Raw genomic sequence first — 15,360 nt, forward strand, 5'->3', positions numbered from 1 at the left:
TGCCTTTGGCTCAGGTCATGATCCCAGGGTCCTGGGATCAAGCTCCGCATTGGGTTCCTTGCTCAGCAGGGAGCCTGCTTCTCCCTCTCTCCCTCTGCCTGCCACTCCCCCTGCTTGTGCTCTCTCTCTTGTCAAATAAATAAATAAACTCTTTTAAAAAAAAGTCTTGACCTTGCTAATGACCAGGTAGTCATCGAGAGAAGTCATCTTATAATGTTAGCACCATATTTGACAGAGCTTTTCATGATCTCCATATGGCTAAGATAAGAGAATTGTGGACTAAATGATATGGTTAAGAGGATATATGGCTAATTGAGGAGCTATATGTAAAAAGTTTGACTTAATAAATGAATATATCAACTAAGAGTGTAGTTGATACTAACTAGTAGTGTAGTTTGTATCATGTATTTGCTATAGGAATATAAATTTAACAATGTAATTATACATATCCTAAGTCATACCAAGAAGAATATGAGTACATGTGACTTATTTTCAACATTTGATTTAAAAATCCTCAACTTGCTTGAGGATACTGGGAATAAGTATGTTAAATTGTAGAGCAATAAAGCTGGGGAGAATGACAGAAGTAAAATTTGGATCCCAGTGTGCGAGCACATTGAACTCAAATTAGCAAAGTCAACATTTATTTGTGTCAGAGTCTCAGATATAGAAGTATTTAGAAAAGAGAAAACATTAACTTGCCAAAACTTGCCAAAAATATTTTGAAGAGAATCCGAGCTTTAGAGCCTGGCTTACCAAATAAAAAATGCAACAGATATTTAAAGGGGAAAAAACCTCCCAAAAATACAAAGGATACTTAATTTTCAATTAAGTGGGTTCATGGCTGAAAAACAAGTCGCTCATTTGTTTATCATTCACAAAGTTTGTCTCAGATCTGCCTACAGAAGTTAGAGGGATAAGGGGTTTTGTTAGGGAGTCAGCCACATATAGACAAGGCTTAAGCTTTAATTTATTTAGGGTATTAGAAGTAGATAGAGCTAGTAACTTTTTTTTTTTTTCCTGTCTTTTATCTCAGGGTAAAAAGTAGTTTCCTCCCCTACCTGACTGTGGGATGTGATACACCTTTCTTTCTAATGGTTGCAAAGCAAGGTGTCAGTTTTGCTCCCACACTTGGGGATAATTAATTCTTTTAAAGAGATTAAAAAGTACTTTCCAGACTTGGGGTTGGTGGAAGCAAGGGCAGGAGTCTCTTGACTCATGTGACTGGGAAGTCAACAGAGAGCAAATAGTTTTATCAAGACATTTTTTTTTCTTGTTCTTACTGATATGCTTGGTTCATTTTGATTTCCTTCACAGGCACGCTCTTTCCTGTGGTACCAGATGCCTGGTGGTGTCTCCACCCAAGCCACTATCCTCCTCATGGCTCTTGCTCACAGAGGTGCCGACCGAAGTTTCAGAAAAGACTTTGATTGGCCCTGCTTGAATCATGAGCCCAACCATCCTTCTAATAGCATGGGATACTCTGGTCAGAGAGTTGCTTTCCCTGGGCTAAGCCCTGTGGCTGGGCGGCTGGATTTTATATCTCCCTGTTACTTTCAGTGTCACACAAATCAGTTCCTAAAGAGAAAAAGATGGGGTCGGTTACCACAATAAAAAGAGAGTGATTCTGTGCGGGTTCACAGAACTCATCTACTCTTAAATAACATGAATAGATCTGCCAAGGTTGTCTTGATATACTGGGAAGTCCCATAAAATTTTTTGCACCCCTCTCCTGATAGTTTCAGAGGGTCATAGAAGGTTTGCTAGTGTTTTGGTATCAGATCACTATTGCAAATACAGTTCTTGTAAAGATGACTGTTTTCCTTCGCCAGACTCTCAGCTTCCTATAGACAGAAACAAATTTTTACTCACTTAAAAAGAAAAAAAATCTCTCATCCTAGTAGAGTACCTGGAACAGAAGATAATGAAGCATCTTTTGAATGAATAAATGAATGAGAAATTAGTGAGTGAATCATTAACACATTTAGAGAGTTGTGTTCTGTCCTTGGCAGAGGGCTTGAGAAAATTTTGACAAACCAGGCAGAATCTCGAGAAGAGGGGCCAAGATATTAAACTATTTGATATGAAATATGGTTGAAGTTGCTGGTAATATTTTTTCAGGTTGGAGGAAAGACACCATGGGATGGAGGAATTTGGATCATTTTTCTGACATGTTCTATTTGTCCCAAAGAGATTTAATCTGTTCCCTTTGAATATCCATGACACTTCGTGTTTCTCTTGGAAATGACGATGGTGACAATAATTATGGTAATAGTAGTGATGGTATTAACAACAGAAGCATCCGTCACTTACGTATTGTGTGTGCACTCACTGTGTGTGTGCATGTGCATTCGAACATGGCCTCTGATTCTTTTTTTTTTTTTTAAGATTTTATTTACTTATTTCACAGAGATAGAGACAGCCAGCGAGAGAGGGAACACAAGCAGGGGGAGCGGGAGAGGAAGAAGCAGGCTCATAGCGGAGGAGCCTGATGTGGGGCTCGATCCCATAACGCAGGGATCACGCCCTGAGCCGAAGACAGATGCTTAACCGCTGTGCCACCCAGGCGCCCCTGATTCTTTTTTTTTTTTTTTAACAGCTATGCAATTTAGACATTATTATACCCAGTTTGTAGATGAGAGATCTGAGGCTTAATGAGGCTAAGTAATTTCTGGAAAGTTATAACTAGCCACAGCAATTAAGTCTTAAGACTGGAATTCTAACCTTAATCGTGTCTGCTTCCAGATCCAGTGCTTTTGCATCCTCTTCACATATTTTCTTTTTTTATATTCCAGCACTTTGTGACCCTGTCTTATCACTATTAGACTGGAACCTCCTTCAGAGCAATTTGTCTTATTAATATTTAAATTCCCACAGTGCTTTCTTCTATACACAGTAGGTACTTAATAAGAACTTCCTAAATACTAAGTTGAAAGGAAATCGTAGAAAAGGAGAAACAGACTTTTCTGTATTATTCCATAAGGCAGAGTTTGGGTGAACTTACAGAAGGTAAATTCCATTGGTACGTAATGATGAACAAGCAGAGCTGCCCACTTCTGGAACAGCATGTTTTGTCAAAGAGCAAACTTGCAGCCAAGGCTAGAAGGGTGCCTGGCAGGGCAGGAGGTTTTAGAAGGAGGCCTTGAGAGGGGACATTTGACTGTGCAACTTAGTCATCCCCGAGGCAAGGAAATTGATGGAATTTGTCTAGTACCTTCTTTGCCCTTTAATGAACTTCACTATTACAAGTTATTCCAAATGCTCGATGTTTCTTACGCAGTACTTGTGAATTACATAGCAAGGGTAAGATGTAGGGGATATTAAAAAGTAGGGTATAAAGGGATACGGCCTTTAGAACCCCCTTTCTTCCTATATGGTTTAAGTAAGTCAAATATATTGGAGACTGTGTTTCTGAATTAGGGTGATGGAGAAAGACCATGGCATTTCTCAGTGATTAGGGAGTTCTAAATTCGTAGAAAATAAAATTTCATGATAGTCTTTAAATTATTTTTTAAAAACAACTTTATTGAGATTGAATTGTCATATTAGACATTGTAGCCATTTAAAGGCTCACTTCAGTGTTTTCAGTATCTTATACCCCAATCTAACGTTAGAACATTTCTTGCCTAAAGCCCTGACTACAACGTCCAGGGCAATGTTCAGTCCCCCTGGTGTCTTCCACATAAAGAAGAGGGCCCAAGGTTTGATGCATTTAGAAAGGGGACAAGGAGGGAACCACAAAGGAAAAGAGAAAACAGTAGAACCTTCATAGAAAAGGAATCCAAGTGGATGCTGATATGTAGATGGCTGAGCTGAGGACATACTTAGAGCACATTAGATGTTGAGCATGGCTTTGAAGGAGGGGGTGGACACAATTTGACAGAATGGTGTGGGCATGTCAGACAAATGATGAGGGCCCAGTGCCTGGCTACTTTCCGGAAAAGATCAAGGATTGGAAAAGGCAGGAAGACAAGCAATAGCCCACCTGGTTGGGAGCATACAAGTCAGAACATCATAGAGCACAAGGCAATTAAGTCGGGTTGGCGGTAGGTAGACTTACAAATCACGTGTAATTTAGCTCTGATGAATCCAGCCAGTCTGCAAAGCCTTGGTGCTTCTGAACAGGGGCATTTGAAGGAAGAAAGCTGGCAACATGGACAAATGCAGTCTCAAAATTTGTCTAAATTTTAGTCTTCCCAGTCCTGAATTTTATTTTGACATGAGAATTGGTACCTCCATGTGTTTCTTTAAAACATTTTATTATATTCACATTTAATATAAATACGCAGACACTATAGGTCTTCTCTAATCTTCCTGGCAATCTGATGAGGTTTGTTCTATTAGGGTGTTTTGGTTTCATAAAATTTTTCATAATTTTATCTCAACTTGCCAAAGAATGAGTTGATTGTGGGTTTTTCACCTGCACTGTGAGCCATCTGGTGCTAAGTATCATTTATATTGATTATTATCTTTCCCCAGCCAGCTCCACTTGAAAGCATCTGTCCTCCTTAGAAAGAGAGGCATAGACTCAATCTGCCATGTGAAGCAAGAGGCTTCGTAAACAAAAACTTTTACTGTAGAGCATTTGAAATTTGGCTTTTCACTGTTTAAATGTTTAAAGGTGGTGCACATCTTCTAATTTTTAAACATTTACTGTGCTTGGATTGAGAATCATATGGTCAGCTGACTTGTGAAAAATATATTTCCTTCTTTTACTATTTTTACCCTAACCGAACTGACCCTTCTTGACCAGTGTTACGTCACTGTTTACTAGCTGTGTCTAGTTCTTGGGCAAGTTGTTCAACAGCTCTTACCCATAGCTTCCGCATTTATAAACTGGAGGATTATAGTACTGACCTCCCACAGTGGTGGGGAGGAGTACAAGGTGCCCCCAGGATAAGTGGGAGCACTCAGCCTCAGCACCACCCCCACCCCCACGCGGGAACTGCCTCTTTTCAACAATGCAATAGCTCACACCTATCGCAGTGCGATTTTAATCCATGTCAAAATAAATCAGCAAATTTGTGAATTCATTGGGTTGGAAATTTGTTTTCTATTCTTGCTACGCTAGATTTTTAAAAAGACAATCTCCCAGATGTAATGATGTTTCATTTGCTTAGATTCGCTGAATTTTATACACCCTTTTTCAGGAGAATTGAGAACCCCTTATGGATACAGGATCTAGTTTCTTTTTTTTAACCATCGAGGAAGCTTCAGCATCATTTTACAGATGGAAAGAGCGAGGCAGATGGGTGCAGTAGCTGGCTGAACTGTATCATCATGTAGGCCATAAAATGAAGCAGAACGAGAGTTATAAAAGGAAAAATCGGTTATTTATAATTCTGTTGAGACACCTACCTTTTAAACCATTTCCTTAAGCATCCTTCTTCAGATAAGGTAATTTGCTCTTCCATAAGAGAATACTTGAGAATAAAATTGAGTGGTCTAAAGGGTGTGCTACATATAATTTTCTATTAACTGAAAATAGCTATAGAGAATTGCCTTTAGTTTTGTTTCTCCAGCTTCAGTATTAGACTTATTATTGCAGAAGTTTTTTTTAAAGGAGAAGGCATTCTTTTATTGGATTATATGTCTAGTGAAGGAAACAGAGTCTCTTTTTAAAAACTATAATTATGAAATTATTTTTCCCTTTGCATTTAAAATACCTTATTTTTACTGAGCATATTGGTTTTGTTTGTGAAATGGCTAAACCATTTAATTTTTCTGGTTTCACAATGAGAGTAATTTATAATCGCAACTTTCTGGTTTTGGCTGAGTTATAGTTATCTTGTGTATTTCGTGTTGTGTGTATGTGTGAAAGAGAATGAAAAGATAAAGTTTAAAAGACTTCTGTCTTTGAAAGTAGAGGTCGTCTTAATTCTGATGTTAGAAGCACGTGCAACAGGTCGTAGGATTAGAAATATTTTAGCTGTGGCTGTAGTCTGACATCAGGGTACTGGGAAAGATTCAGAGAGGAACCACATGTGTTTGTGAAATGCAGGATTGAAATGAGAAGCTAGACATAGTCTTTTTAAAAATGTACACTTTTTTTTTTTTTTTTTTGTAATCATATTGTGCTAGATATGGTGATAGGTGCTCAGGGTGAGAGAAAGGAATAGAGTAGTGAAGGTCTCCAAATGGAAAAGGTAGTCTCTGCATAGAAGCATCTGTCATTATGGAATAAAGTGAATGAGTGGCTACAGGAGTAAGGATTATAATCATGTATCTGTATTTTAAAGTGGAATTCCGTAATGATGAACGTGCTGTATGGATGCGGTAAGGCCCACCTGTAGCTCGTAGTAAAAACATGAAGTAACGGCCATCTCCCAACCAAAGTTTTTTTTTTTTTTCCGTTTTATCTTATTTTGTTACTAATGGTTTAGATTCTTTTCTCCCGGCCCTTCTATTTCACTATTTGACTTTTCCTAGGCTTTCTGTTTAATGCTTTTATTACTGGAAATTTAAAGCAAATAAAACATCTTATATGACCTGCAAGCTTTTTCTCCCCACGCCCCCAGACGCAAATTATGTACAAGTGGATAGAGCCTAAAATCTGCCGGGAGGATCTCACAGATGCTATTAGGTTGCCCCCTTCTGGAGAGAAGAAGGATTGTCCACCTTGCAACCCTGGATTTTATAACAATGGATCATCATCTTGCCATCCCTGCCCTCCTGGAACATTTTCAGATGGAACAAAGGGTAGGATGCCAATTGGACCTTTAGCAAAATAATCTTGCTGGATTATTGTGACCTTGTTCTTCATTGTTTTTATGGAAGACTTCTTTATAAAAACATACTTATTCACAGAAACTGAAGAAGAGTTGAGAAATATTGTAGTGAATTGTGAGGTGGCAGTGGCTTCTTTAACCTACCACGAGGATAGCCTTTTATCAGTATTTTGTGTAATATGTGTAATATTCTCGTCATGGGATGACTCACTCTGCCTTTGAATGTTGATAAAAAAGAATCCCACCATATTAAGTGTCAAGGATAGATACTCCTTTTCCAATGAGTGTGTACACATATATTAATGCAGGTGTAAAATGTAGCCTCTTCTAATTCAGCTTTGGAATAATGAATCACATTTTGTGATATAGCAATAGCAAAAATTACTCGTTTTGATCATATGGCAGTGGAGATAGTCTCTTAATTGTTTTGGTGTGTACAGTTAAGAAAATTTTAGTGCTTATCAAATAATACAGAAAGTGATGCAGAGTTTGTTTTAATTTTGGTAAACAAAAATTACAATGCATTTCAGCTGAAGTCATCTGACTTGAATATAGCCATGCAATCTGCTTACTACCCAGAGTCTTTGATAGATAGCATGAGAAAGGCTCAAGAGTCTGATTGACTTGGTTTTGAATTGACATCCTGCAGGCGACCGTTAGTGTGATTTATCCAAGTTACTTAAACCTTTTGAACCTCAATTTTCTTGTCCGTAAAATTGTGGGTAATGGTATCTAGCTCATTATCAATGAGCAGGTTATGTAAAAATATGTCCTAAAGTACTTTGGTATCAAGAAGTGTTTGCTCAGTGAACATTTTTCTCTAATGACATGATTAATGCGAAGTGTGTTGGGTAAATTCAGAAATGGTTGGAAAAGACCCTTCCATTTCATTGTTGCAGATATTAATTTAAATCAGGTTTATTTATGAACCTGACTTTCAACTCCCAGTATCATTTTTCAACATAGCCAGTATTTTGAATTTCAAGTAATGAGTCCATAATTAAATGTTATAATACTCTGTTAAGTTTAATAGCCAATAGGAAGGCTGAAATATTTCCTCGTTCATGAGGTGGAGGGAACTGATTCTAAGATCACATATAAGAGAATGAGTTTCAGATTAACTTTCTTGTGGAGGGTGATTTGATGTTAGCTGTTACTCTCAGAAATGAAGGAAAAATAATTTAAAAAATTTATATTGATCCTTTTCCTTTTTCATATTAGTCAAGTGTATATTAGTAAACTATATCCAGAAATATTTTTCTTTCCAGATTGTTTTAGAAAATGTATTAATTCTTAAGGAATTGGTGCTCCACTATCTCTCCTTCTCGCTTCCCTCTCTGCTAATTAAGGTTTAGTGCTACTTCGAACAGAGGCATATGTCCAGATGCAGTTTAACTGTAATTGTTTATTTCACTTGTCTCTCATAGAATGTAGGCCATGTCCAGCAGGAATGGAGCCTGCGCTTGGGTTTGAATATAAATGGTGGAATGTCCTTCCTGGCAACATGAAAACTTCCTGCTTTAATGTTGGGAATTCAAAGTGTGATGGAATGAATGGTGAGTTCAGAATCGGCCCCCGGGATGTCTTTGGGTCATAGAGATTCTTGGACCCACCTCTCTAAAATCATACCAAAAATGGGTATGAGGGACTTCATTCCTATCTGTTGGCTATGTGTCTGCCTTCCAGCCCTCACATGGAAATAGTAAATGTGGTGTCAGAGCCAGCTGACTTTTCTGTAACAATATAAACTATTTTGCATTTTTTTGGAGTTAGCTTTGAGGTAGATATTGAGGATCACCATTTGTGGTTATAAATACCAGAGTAGATCACCAAGGGATGTAATGAAATCTATGTCACTTGCCATTTTGAAGAGTAGGATGACAGCATTTCTGCTGGGATAGGTTGAGTCTGGCTCAGGGCTGAGCTGTGTTGAGAGGTGAAATCATCTCTAACTCCCCTTCCCTATGAAATCTGTGACTGTGTGTACAAAATATATATAAACCCCACTTATTGAAAATTTGAAAATGTGACAGAGTTCTATAAGATTGTGGCTGCATTTTATTTGTTCTAATATTTTAAGACTCGAGAGAGGCTAGCACTTCGTTGTTCTGCAATATTTGCTGGTTGAATGAGTGACAGTATCTATGTGTGTATTTTTAAACTTGATGCTAGGAGTAGGTGTTACAAATACTAGCGTCTTATACCAAAATGCATTCTTTTACTTTGATCATCTCATTAGCAATTTTTATGAGTTAAATTTTCTCCATATTATATTTTGTTGTTTTAAATAATTCTTTTAAATTGCCCCTGTTTTAAATCAGTACCTATCTGAAATAAATATACTTGGGATGTAGGAAGTGAGGTAAACACCTGAAAACAAAGAGTGAAAAATAGTAGGTCCTTGAATAATGTTGGTTAAACATATGAGTGAGAGAGGGAAAGACAAAGCCTTAATACATATTAAACATTTTGAAATATTCTCTTTTTTGACCAATAATCCCACTTCTAGGAAATTATCCTAAGGGAGAAGAGAAAATGCAGTAGTTTCTACTTGACCATGAGGGTCTACGTTCCTAAAAGATCCATGATTGAATTATAAGTTGAAGAAGTTAAGACCTATGGAGGAAAAATAAGACTGGGAAGGCCAGGGAATCGAATGAAAGCATCGGTGTGTGTGTGTGTGTGTGTGTGTGTGTGTGTGTGTGTGTATTCACTTACTAGTAAAGATTATCTGGAACTTTTATTTGATCTTTTAGAGAACTTGGTCTAACTCTCACGACAATATTCAATGGTAGCTGCTTGCTCCTTCATTTACTTAGAGGCTAAAATTTACATTTTTGATAATTTTCAGAAATGTTCAATTATTAATTTGAAAAATAGACATCCCTGCAGTGTTAGTATGTGATATTAGAATAGCAACTAGTAAGGTGAAAAATACAATACAAAAATGAAGATAAAAGGTGATGTATATTTTTGTGCCTGGACAGTTCAGTATCCAGCTTTGAGAGGAATAACACTGACAAGAATGGGGGCCAAAGCGAGAGGCCCAGGAAACAGCGTATGTCATAAGGGGATCACCCAGTCATGGGGTTCAAGTGGATGTGCTTTGGCCAGCTTGACTGTGTGTCTTGGAGTACTTGGAGATTCATGTCTTCTCAGTCTGAATTGCAGAACAGACACAGAGAAGTAAATCTTCATGTATTGGACGTTTGCCTAAAAGTTACCCATAGTTGGAGACAAGTTACTGTTTATGCATGAAGATGTTCACTGAGCATTATCTGTAATAACAGAAATTGAAATAGCCTAAAAACCCAAAAAAAGCTTATGTTTATGAAAGTTATGCTGTAATAATAGAAGAAATGTTATGCAAGCATTAAAAATGGCAGTCATATGGAAAACAATTTGACAGTGTTTCAAGAATTTTGAATGTTCCTCTTCTCTAACCTGTTTATTCCATTTCTGGGAATTTATACCAGGGAAACAATGTAAAGGTGTAAAGAAAGGAATTATTGAAAAATATATTAACTTTGGTGTTAATTAGGAGAAAACAAGCTAAATTTTCAACAACAGGGTATGATTAAATAAAATTATGATGTAAGCATGCAAACACAGTGTTAAATCATTAAAATTAGATGTAGTAAGGGTTTTTAATGGGAAAATATTTTTAATAGTAATGAGAAAAAGCAGAAGACAGTGCTAAATGAAAAAAATCAGAAAATAAAGTATACATTAAAATTTAAGGTATGTTAAAGTGTGTACCAGAAAAAGATTGAAAAGAAATACATTTAAATGTTAAGAGGCTGTCTCTTGGAAGTGGGAAGTTTCAGGGAAATATGAATTGCTTAATTTTTTTTCATTTAGTTTTGCCTTATTTAATAAATATTCCTCCTTGACTCACATTGCTTTCCAAATCATCATAACAGCACAAAACACTGGTTTAAAAATATATCTATTTTACCTAGTAATTCTTTCACTGGGATTTTTTTCTGAAAAACATACAGAAAACCTTTAACAAAAGTAGGTTTATTGTTAGAGCGTCATTTATACTACCTAAAAGATAAAAACAACCCAAATGGTTAAATTGGATATGTGGTCAAAGGAGGTAAGTCCAATAGTGTGATTTGGTAAATTATGGATATTAATTATATCCATCTACATGATAAACTATTAATTCAATCATGAATATGTTGAATTATTTATGCATAAAATTGCATATGCAATAATGTTAACATATAAAGCCATGACACTAAATGTTGTCAACAATAAGATCTCAAAGATGTAAAAATATGTGCATCCAAAGATAATGAAAAGAGACTCCTCAAAATATTAGCAGTGGTTTTATTCTGGGTAATAAGATTAAAAGTAAGTATAGTTTTCATCTTTAAATTTTTCTGTAGTTTCAAAATGTATAATAAATATAAATATGATTTCTGAAAAATAAGTAATGGTACATGGGGGATGCTTCTCCTTTCCTCATTTAATGTGACCATTTCAGCCTATGGTACATTGATTATTTCTGTACAGAGAACAGATCTCCTATCACCTTCTGTGTGCAGCCCTGTCTCCCCATTCTCTTGCCAGTTGTTAGGATATGCTTCTCTCTATTATATGACACTGACTCCTCAGTGAGGTGAGACCCAGTCTTGTCTTTCTAACCCTAGTACATATCATGGTTCTTGGTACTCAGTGAATGCCACTTGAGTGAATAAGTGAGTGAATGCAGAACAGGAGTTGTAAATTAGGGAACAACAGTACAGCAAACTATAAGAAAGAACTCTGGACCCCAAATCTTCTTCATTAAGTAATTTGAAATTTCTAGTTTCCATTGGTTACCTGAAGACTAAGATTTTCCATCTCAGTTTGTTAGAATGGATAAAGACCATCAGTTTTAGTTAAAAAAAAAAAAAAAAGCCTAATAGAGAAAAATGCTATTAGTTTTCCCATTAAATAGCTTCTATGCAAAAATAGGCATTACTTGATTCTTCCTGAGGAATCATATGGAATGTCTTTATTGATATTAGGAGTTTGCCTCTGCATGCAATTTGCAACTGCAATGTAGACATAGGGAATTCTTTTGGAGGGTTTCTAACTTTGGAGGGAAAGGAGACAAGATGGCAGAAGGGTAGGGGATCTCGTTTCATCTGGTCCCTTGAATTTAGCTAGATATCTGTCAAATCATTCTGAACACCTATGAATTCAACCTGAGATGTAAGAGAAAATTTGCTGGAATTCTACAAATAGAAAAGCGACCACTTTTTGCAAAGCAGGAGGAGCAGAGACATGAATCTGAGGTGATATATCAGAAGATAAACCACGGGAGAGAGAAGCCTCTGAAAGCTGGCTCTCAGAAAGTGATATAGCCCCAGAACGCAAAATTGGAACTTCTAGAATTCTGCTCCGGGGAGAGATGTCCCTGCCTGAAAGGTTTCTCAGGTGGTGAAGCCGGGCAGAGTCCTAGGTGGGACAGTGTGGTCTAAGGATCCCCTGGGGTCACAGAAAGAATGGGGGTGCCTGAGCTAACAGAATTCCCAAGCATTGAAGTGGGGAAATCAGCTGTGGTCAGCAAGCCTGGGAGTGGGCTCTCAACTCTGTTTGCCATAAACCTCAAAACATGGAAGCGTGGGGACCCTGCAAAGGGCAGAAACATGGCGACCTTCCTCCTTCCCCTGGGAGGGACAGCAAGGGTGCCATAGGATTGGGCAACTGCTCTCCGTGTGGGGTCCTCCACCCTCTCATGGGGAGGATTGGCGCAGGTGTGTACTGCAGCAGTCTAGCTCGAGGGCTGGAGGTTGGGGTGCTGCCCTTTTTATTTTCATCCATTAAAGCGGGGTGGATAGCCTTCAGGGAACAGAAGCCACATAGAGCAATCCAAAGCAGCTTACACCAAGCCTGGCCCCCTGGCAAGGGGTGGTACAACTTTGCCCAGGCAAAGGCACCTGAGAATCAGTGCAACAGGCCCCTTTCCCAGAAAACCAGCTGGAACATCAGGTGAATACTAAATTTAGGGAGCACACAGAACTGCAGAACTCCAGTGCTAGGGGAAAATATTATATAGAATTAGAGAGTTTTTTTCTTATGATTCTTTATCTTCCAGTTTCAATTTTTCCTTTTCTTTTTTTCCTTTTCAACTAGTTTCTTATTTAATCAACTCTTTGTTTTTAAGTCTTTTTTTAACTTTGATTTTTACATTTACATTTTATAGATATATTCTTCATTTTTGGCTTCCTTTCACTGTATTCAATTTTATTTTTGTATATATAAAAGTTTTGTTTTCTTTACAATTTTGGGATTTAGTGTCTTCTAACAAACAAACCAAAATACACCTACGACCAAGTGGATCATCCTGTTTTGTCCACCTGGGAGATTATATCCTCTCCTCCCCCCCCCTTTTTTTTCCTTTTCTTTTTTGGTTTTTGACCTCTTCAGATTTGTCTAGTGTGTATTTTGCTTGGGTCATAGTTGATATTTTTCATTTTGTTCTCTCCCTCATCCATTTTTTCTGGGCAAAATGACTAGAAGGAGGAATTCACCCCAAAAGAAAGAACCAGGGGAAAACTCTGCCACAGATCTAATCGATAGAGATATAAGTAAAATGTCAGAGCTGGAGTTCAGAATAATGATTATAAAGTTACTAGCTGGACTTGAAAAAAGTACAAAAGACACTAGAGAATCTCTTAGTGCAGAAATAAAATCTTATCAGGCTGAAATTAAAAATGCTTTAACTGAGATGCAGTCTAAAATGGACGATCTAAGAGCTAGGGTAAATGAGGGAGAAGAAGTTGCCAGTGACATAGAAGACAAGATGATGGAAAGAAGGAAGCTGAGGAAAAGAGAAAAAAACAGCTAATGGACCATGAGGGGAGGCTTTGAGAAATCAGCGATAACATAAAGTGAAACAATATTAGAATTATTGGAGTCCCAGAGGAAGAAGAAAAAGAGGGACAGAAGGTATATTTGAGCAAATCATAGCTGAGAACTTCGTTAATCTGGGGAAGGAAACAGTCATTCAAGTCCAGGAGGTAGAGAGAACCCCCTCCCAAATCAATAAAAATAGACCAACACCCCAACGTATAATAGTGAAACTTGTAAATTTCAGAGTTAAAGAGAAAATCCTGAAAGCACGTCAAGAGTAGTCCCTAACCTACAGGGGTAGAAGCATTAGACTGGCAGCAGACCTATCCACAGAGACCTGGTAGACCAGCAATGCTGTCATTCAGAATGGAAAGAGAGGTAGAGAGCCCCAAGGCAAACAGAAAGTAAAAGAATTTGTGATGACTAATCCAGCCCTGCAAGAAATATTAAAGGGGATCCTGTAAGTGAAGAGAGAGCTCAAGAGTAACATAACCAGAAAGAAACAGAGACAACCTACAGAAATCGGGATTTTGCAGATAATTCAATGGCACTAAATTCATATATTTCAATAGTTACTCTGAATGGAAATGGGCAAAATGCCCCAATCAAAAGACACAGGGTATCAGATTGGATAAAAAAGCAAGGCCTATCCATATGCTATCTGTAAGAGACTCATTTTAGACCTAAAGACACTTCCAGATTGAAATTGAGGGGGTGGAGAAACATTTATCATGCTAATGGACATCAAAGGAAAGCTGGGGTGGCAATCCTCATATCATACAAATTAGATTTTAAACCAAAGACTGTAGTAAGGGATGAAGAGGGACACTATATCATACTTAAAGGGTCTATCCAACAAGAAGATACAACAATTGTAAATATTTATGCTCCTAACTTGGGAACAGCCAATTATATAAACCAATTAATAACAATATTAAACATGGATAATAATACAATAATAGCAGGGGACTTCAACACCCCCCGCCCAACTGCAATGGACAAATCATCTAAGTAAAAGATCAACATGGAGTATTTCTAACTTTGAACATAAACACTAATAGTCTTTTTTTCCTTTTTTCTTTTTTTTTACTTTATTTAAAAAGGTTGTTGGAAATCAGTAATGGGATTTTTACTGATAAAGATGCCTTATCTCATTTCCAGGTTGGGAGGTGGCTGGAGATCATATCCAGAGTGGGGCTGGAGGTTCGGATAATGATTACCTGATCTTAAACTTGCATATCCCAGGATTTAAGTAAGGAAAACCAATTCTGATTCCTTTCTGTAAGAATCCTCATGCCTGTTTCCCTATAGAAATAGATGAAGTAGGACTGCCTTCATAAAATATACTTACGTTGTGATGGACTTAGCAAATAAGCTGTTGTACGATAATGTATTACATTTAAGAATATCTGTAGAATTGGTGGTTGAGAAGCTGTAACTATTAGTTGTATATTTAGATGAAGCTGAAAGTTTTAAACAATAATTCTATCCAAATGTTACAACAACCGTGATTATTGGATGCTTAATGAAGAAATCTTTGTCCAAGATGTTGTTTTCAAGAATATCTTCTGGTTTATAAATTTATTTTTGTCTCAGTTTTATCTGTAAAGTAGTATAACTGTTTAAATCCCTTTTGCTTTAGTTCCCCATGTTGAAGTTTCCCAATAGATATATTTTTCTTGCCTTAGGATGGATGGTGATATTTACACCAGGAGATTCAAGCATATTACCATTGTTTTGTAGACTCCTTACTGGGATGGTCTGGGCACGCAGGGATGGA

General features: G+C 37.3%; 1 protein-coding gene across 10 annotated transcripts in view; it reads left to right on the forward strand.

Moving 5' to 3' along the window:
* The window catches only part of ELAPOR2 (endosome-lysosome associated apoptosis and autophagy regulator family member 2), a 251,496-nt gene that overhangs the window by 196,444 nt on the left and 39,692 nt on the right, over positions 1-15,360 (forward strand). For all 10 annotated transcript variants that reach the window (XM_087861112.1, XM_087861118.1, XM_087861114.1 and 7 more), the window contains 3 exons: positions 6,519-6,699; positions 8,156-8,284; positions 14,742-14,832. In XM_087861112.1, the coding sequence (XP_087717238.1) occupies positions 6,519-6,699; positions 8,156-8,284; positions 14,742-14,832 (401 nt within the window). The remainder of the gene's footprint in view (positions 1-6,518; positions 6,700-8,155; positions 8,285-14,741; positions 14,833-15,360) is intronic.

This window comes from Ursus americanus, chromosome 3, assembly GCF_024610735.1.
Source record: "Ursus americanus isolate L20-20 chromosome 3, mUrsAme1.1.p, whole genome shotgun sequence".
Taxonomy (NCBI): Eukaryota; Metazoa; Chordata; class Mammalia; order Carnivora; family Ursidae; genus Ursus; species Ursus americanus.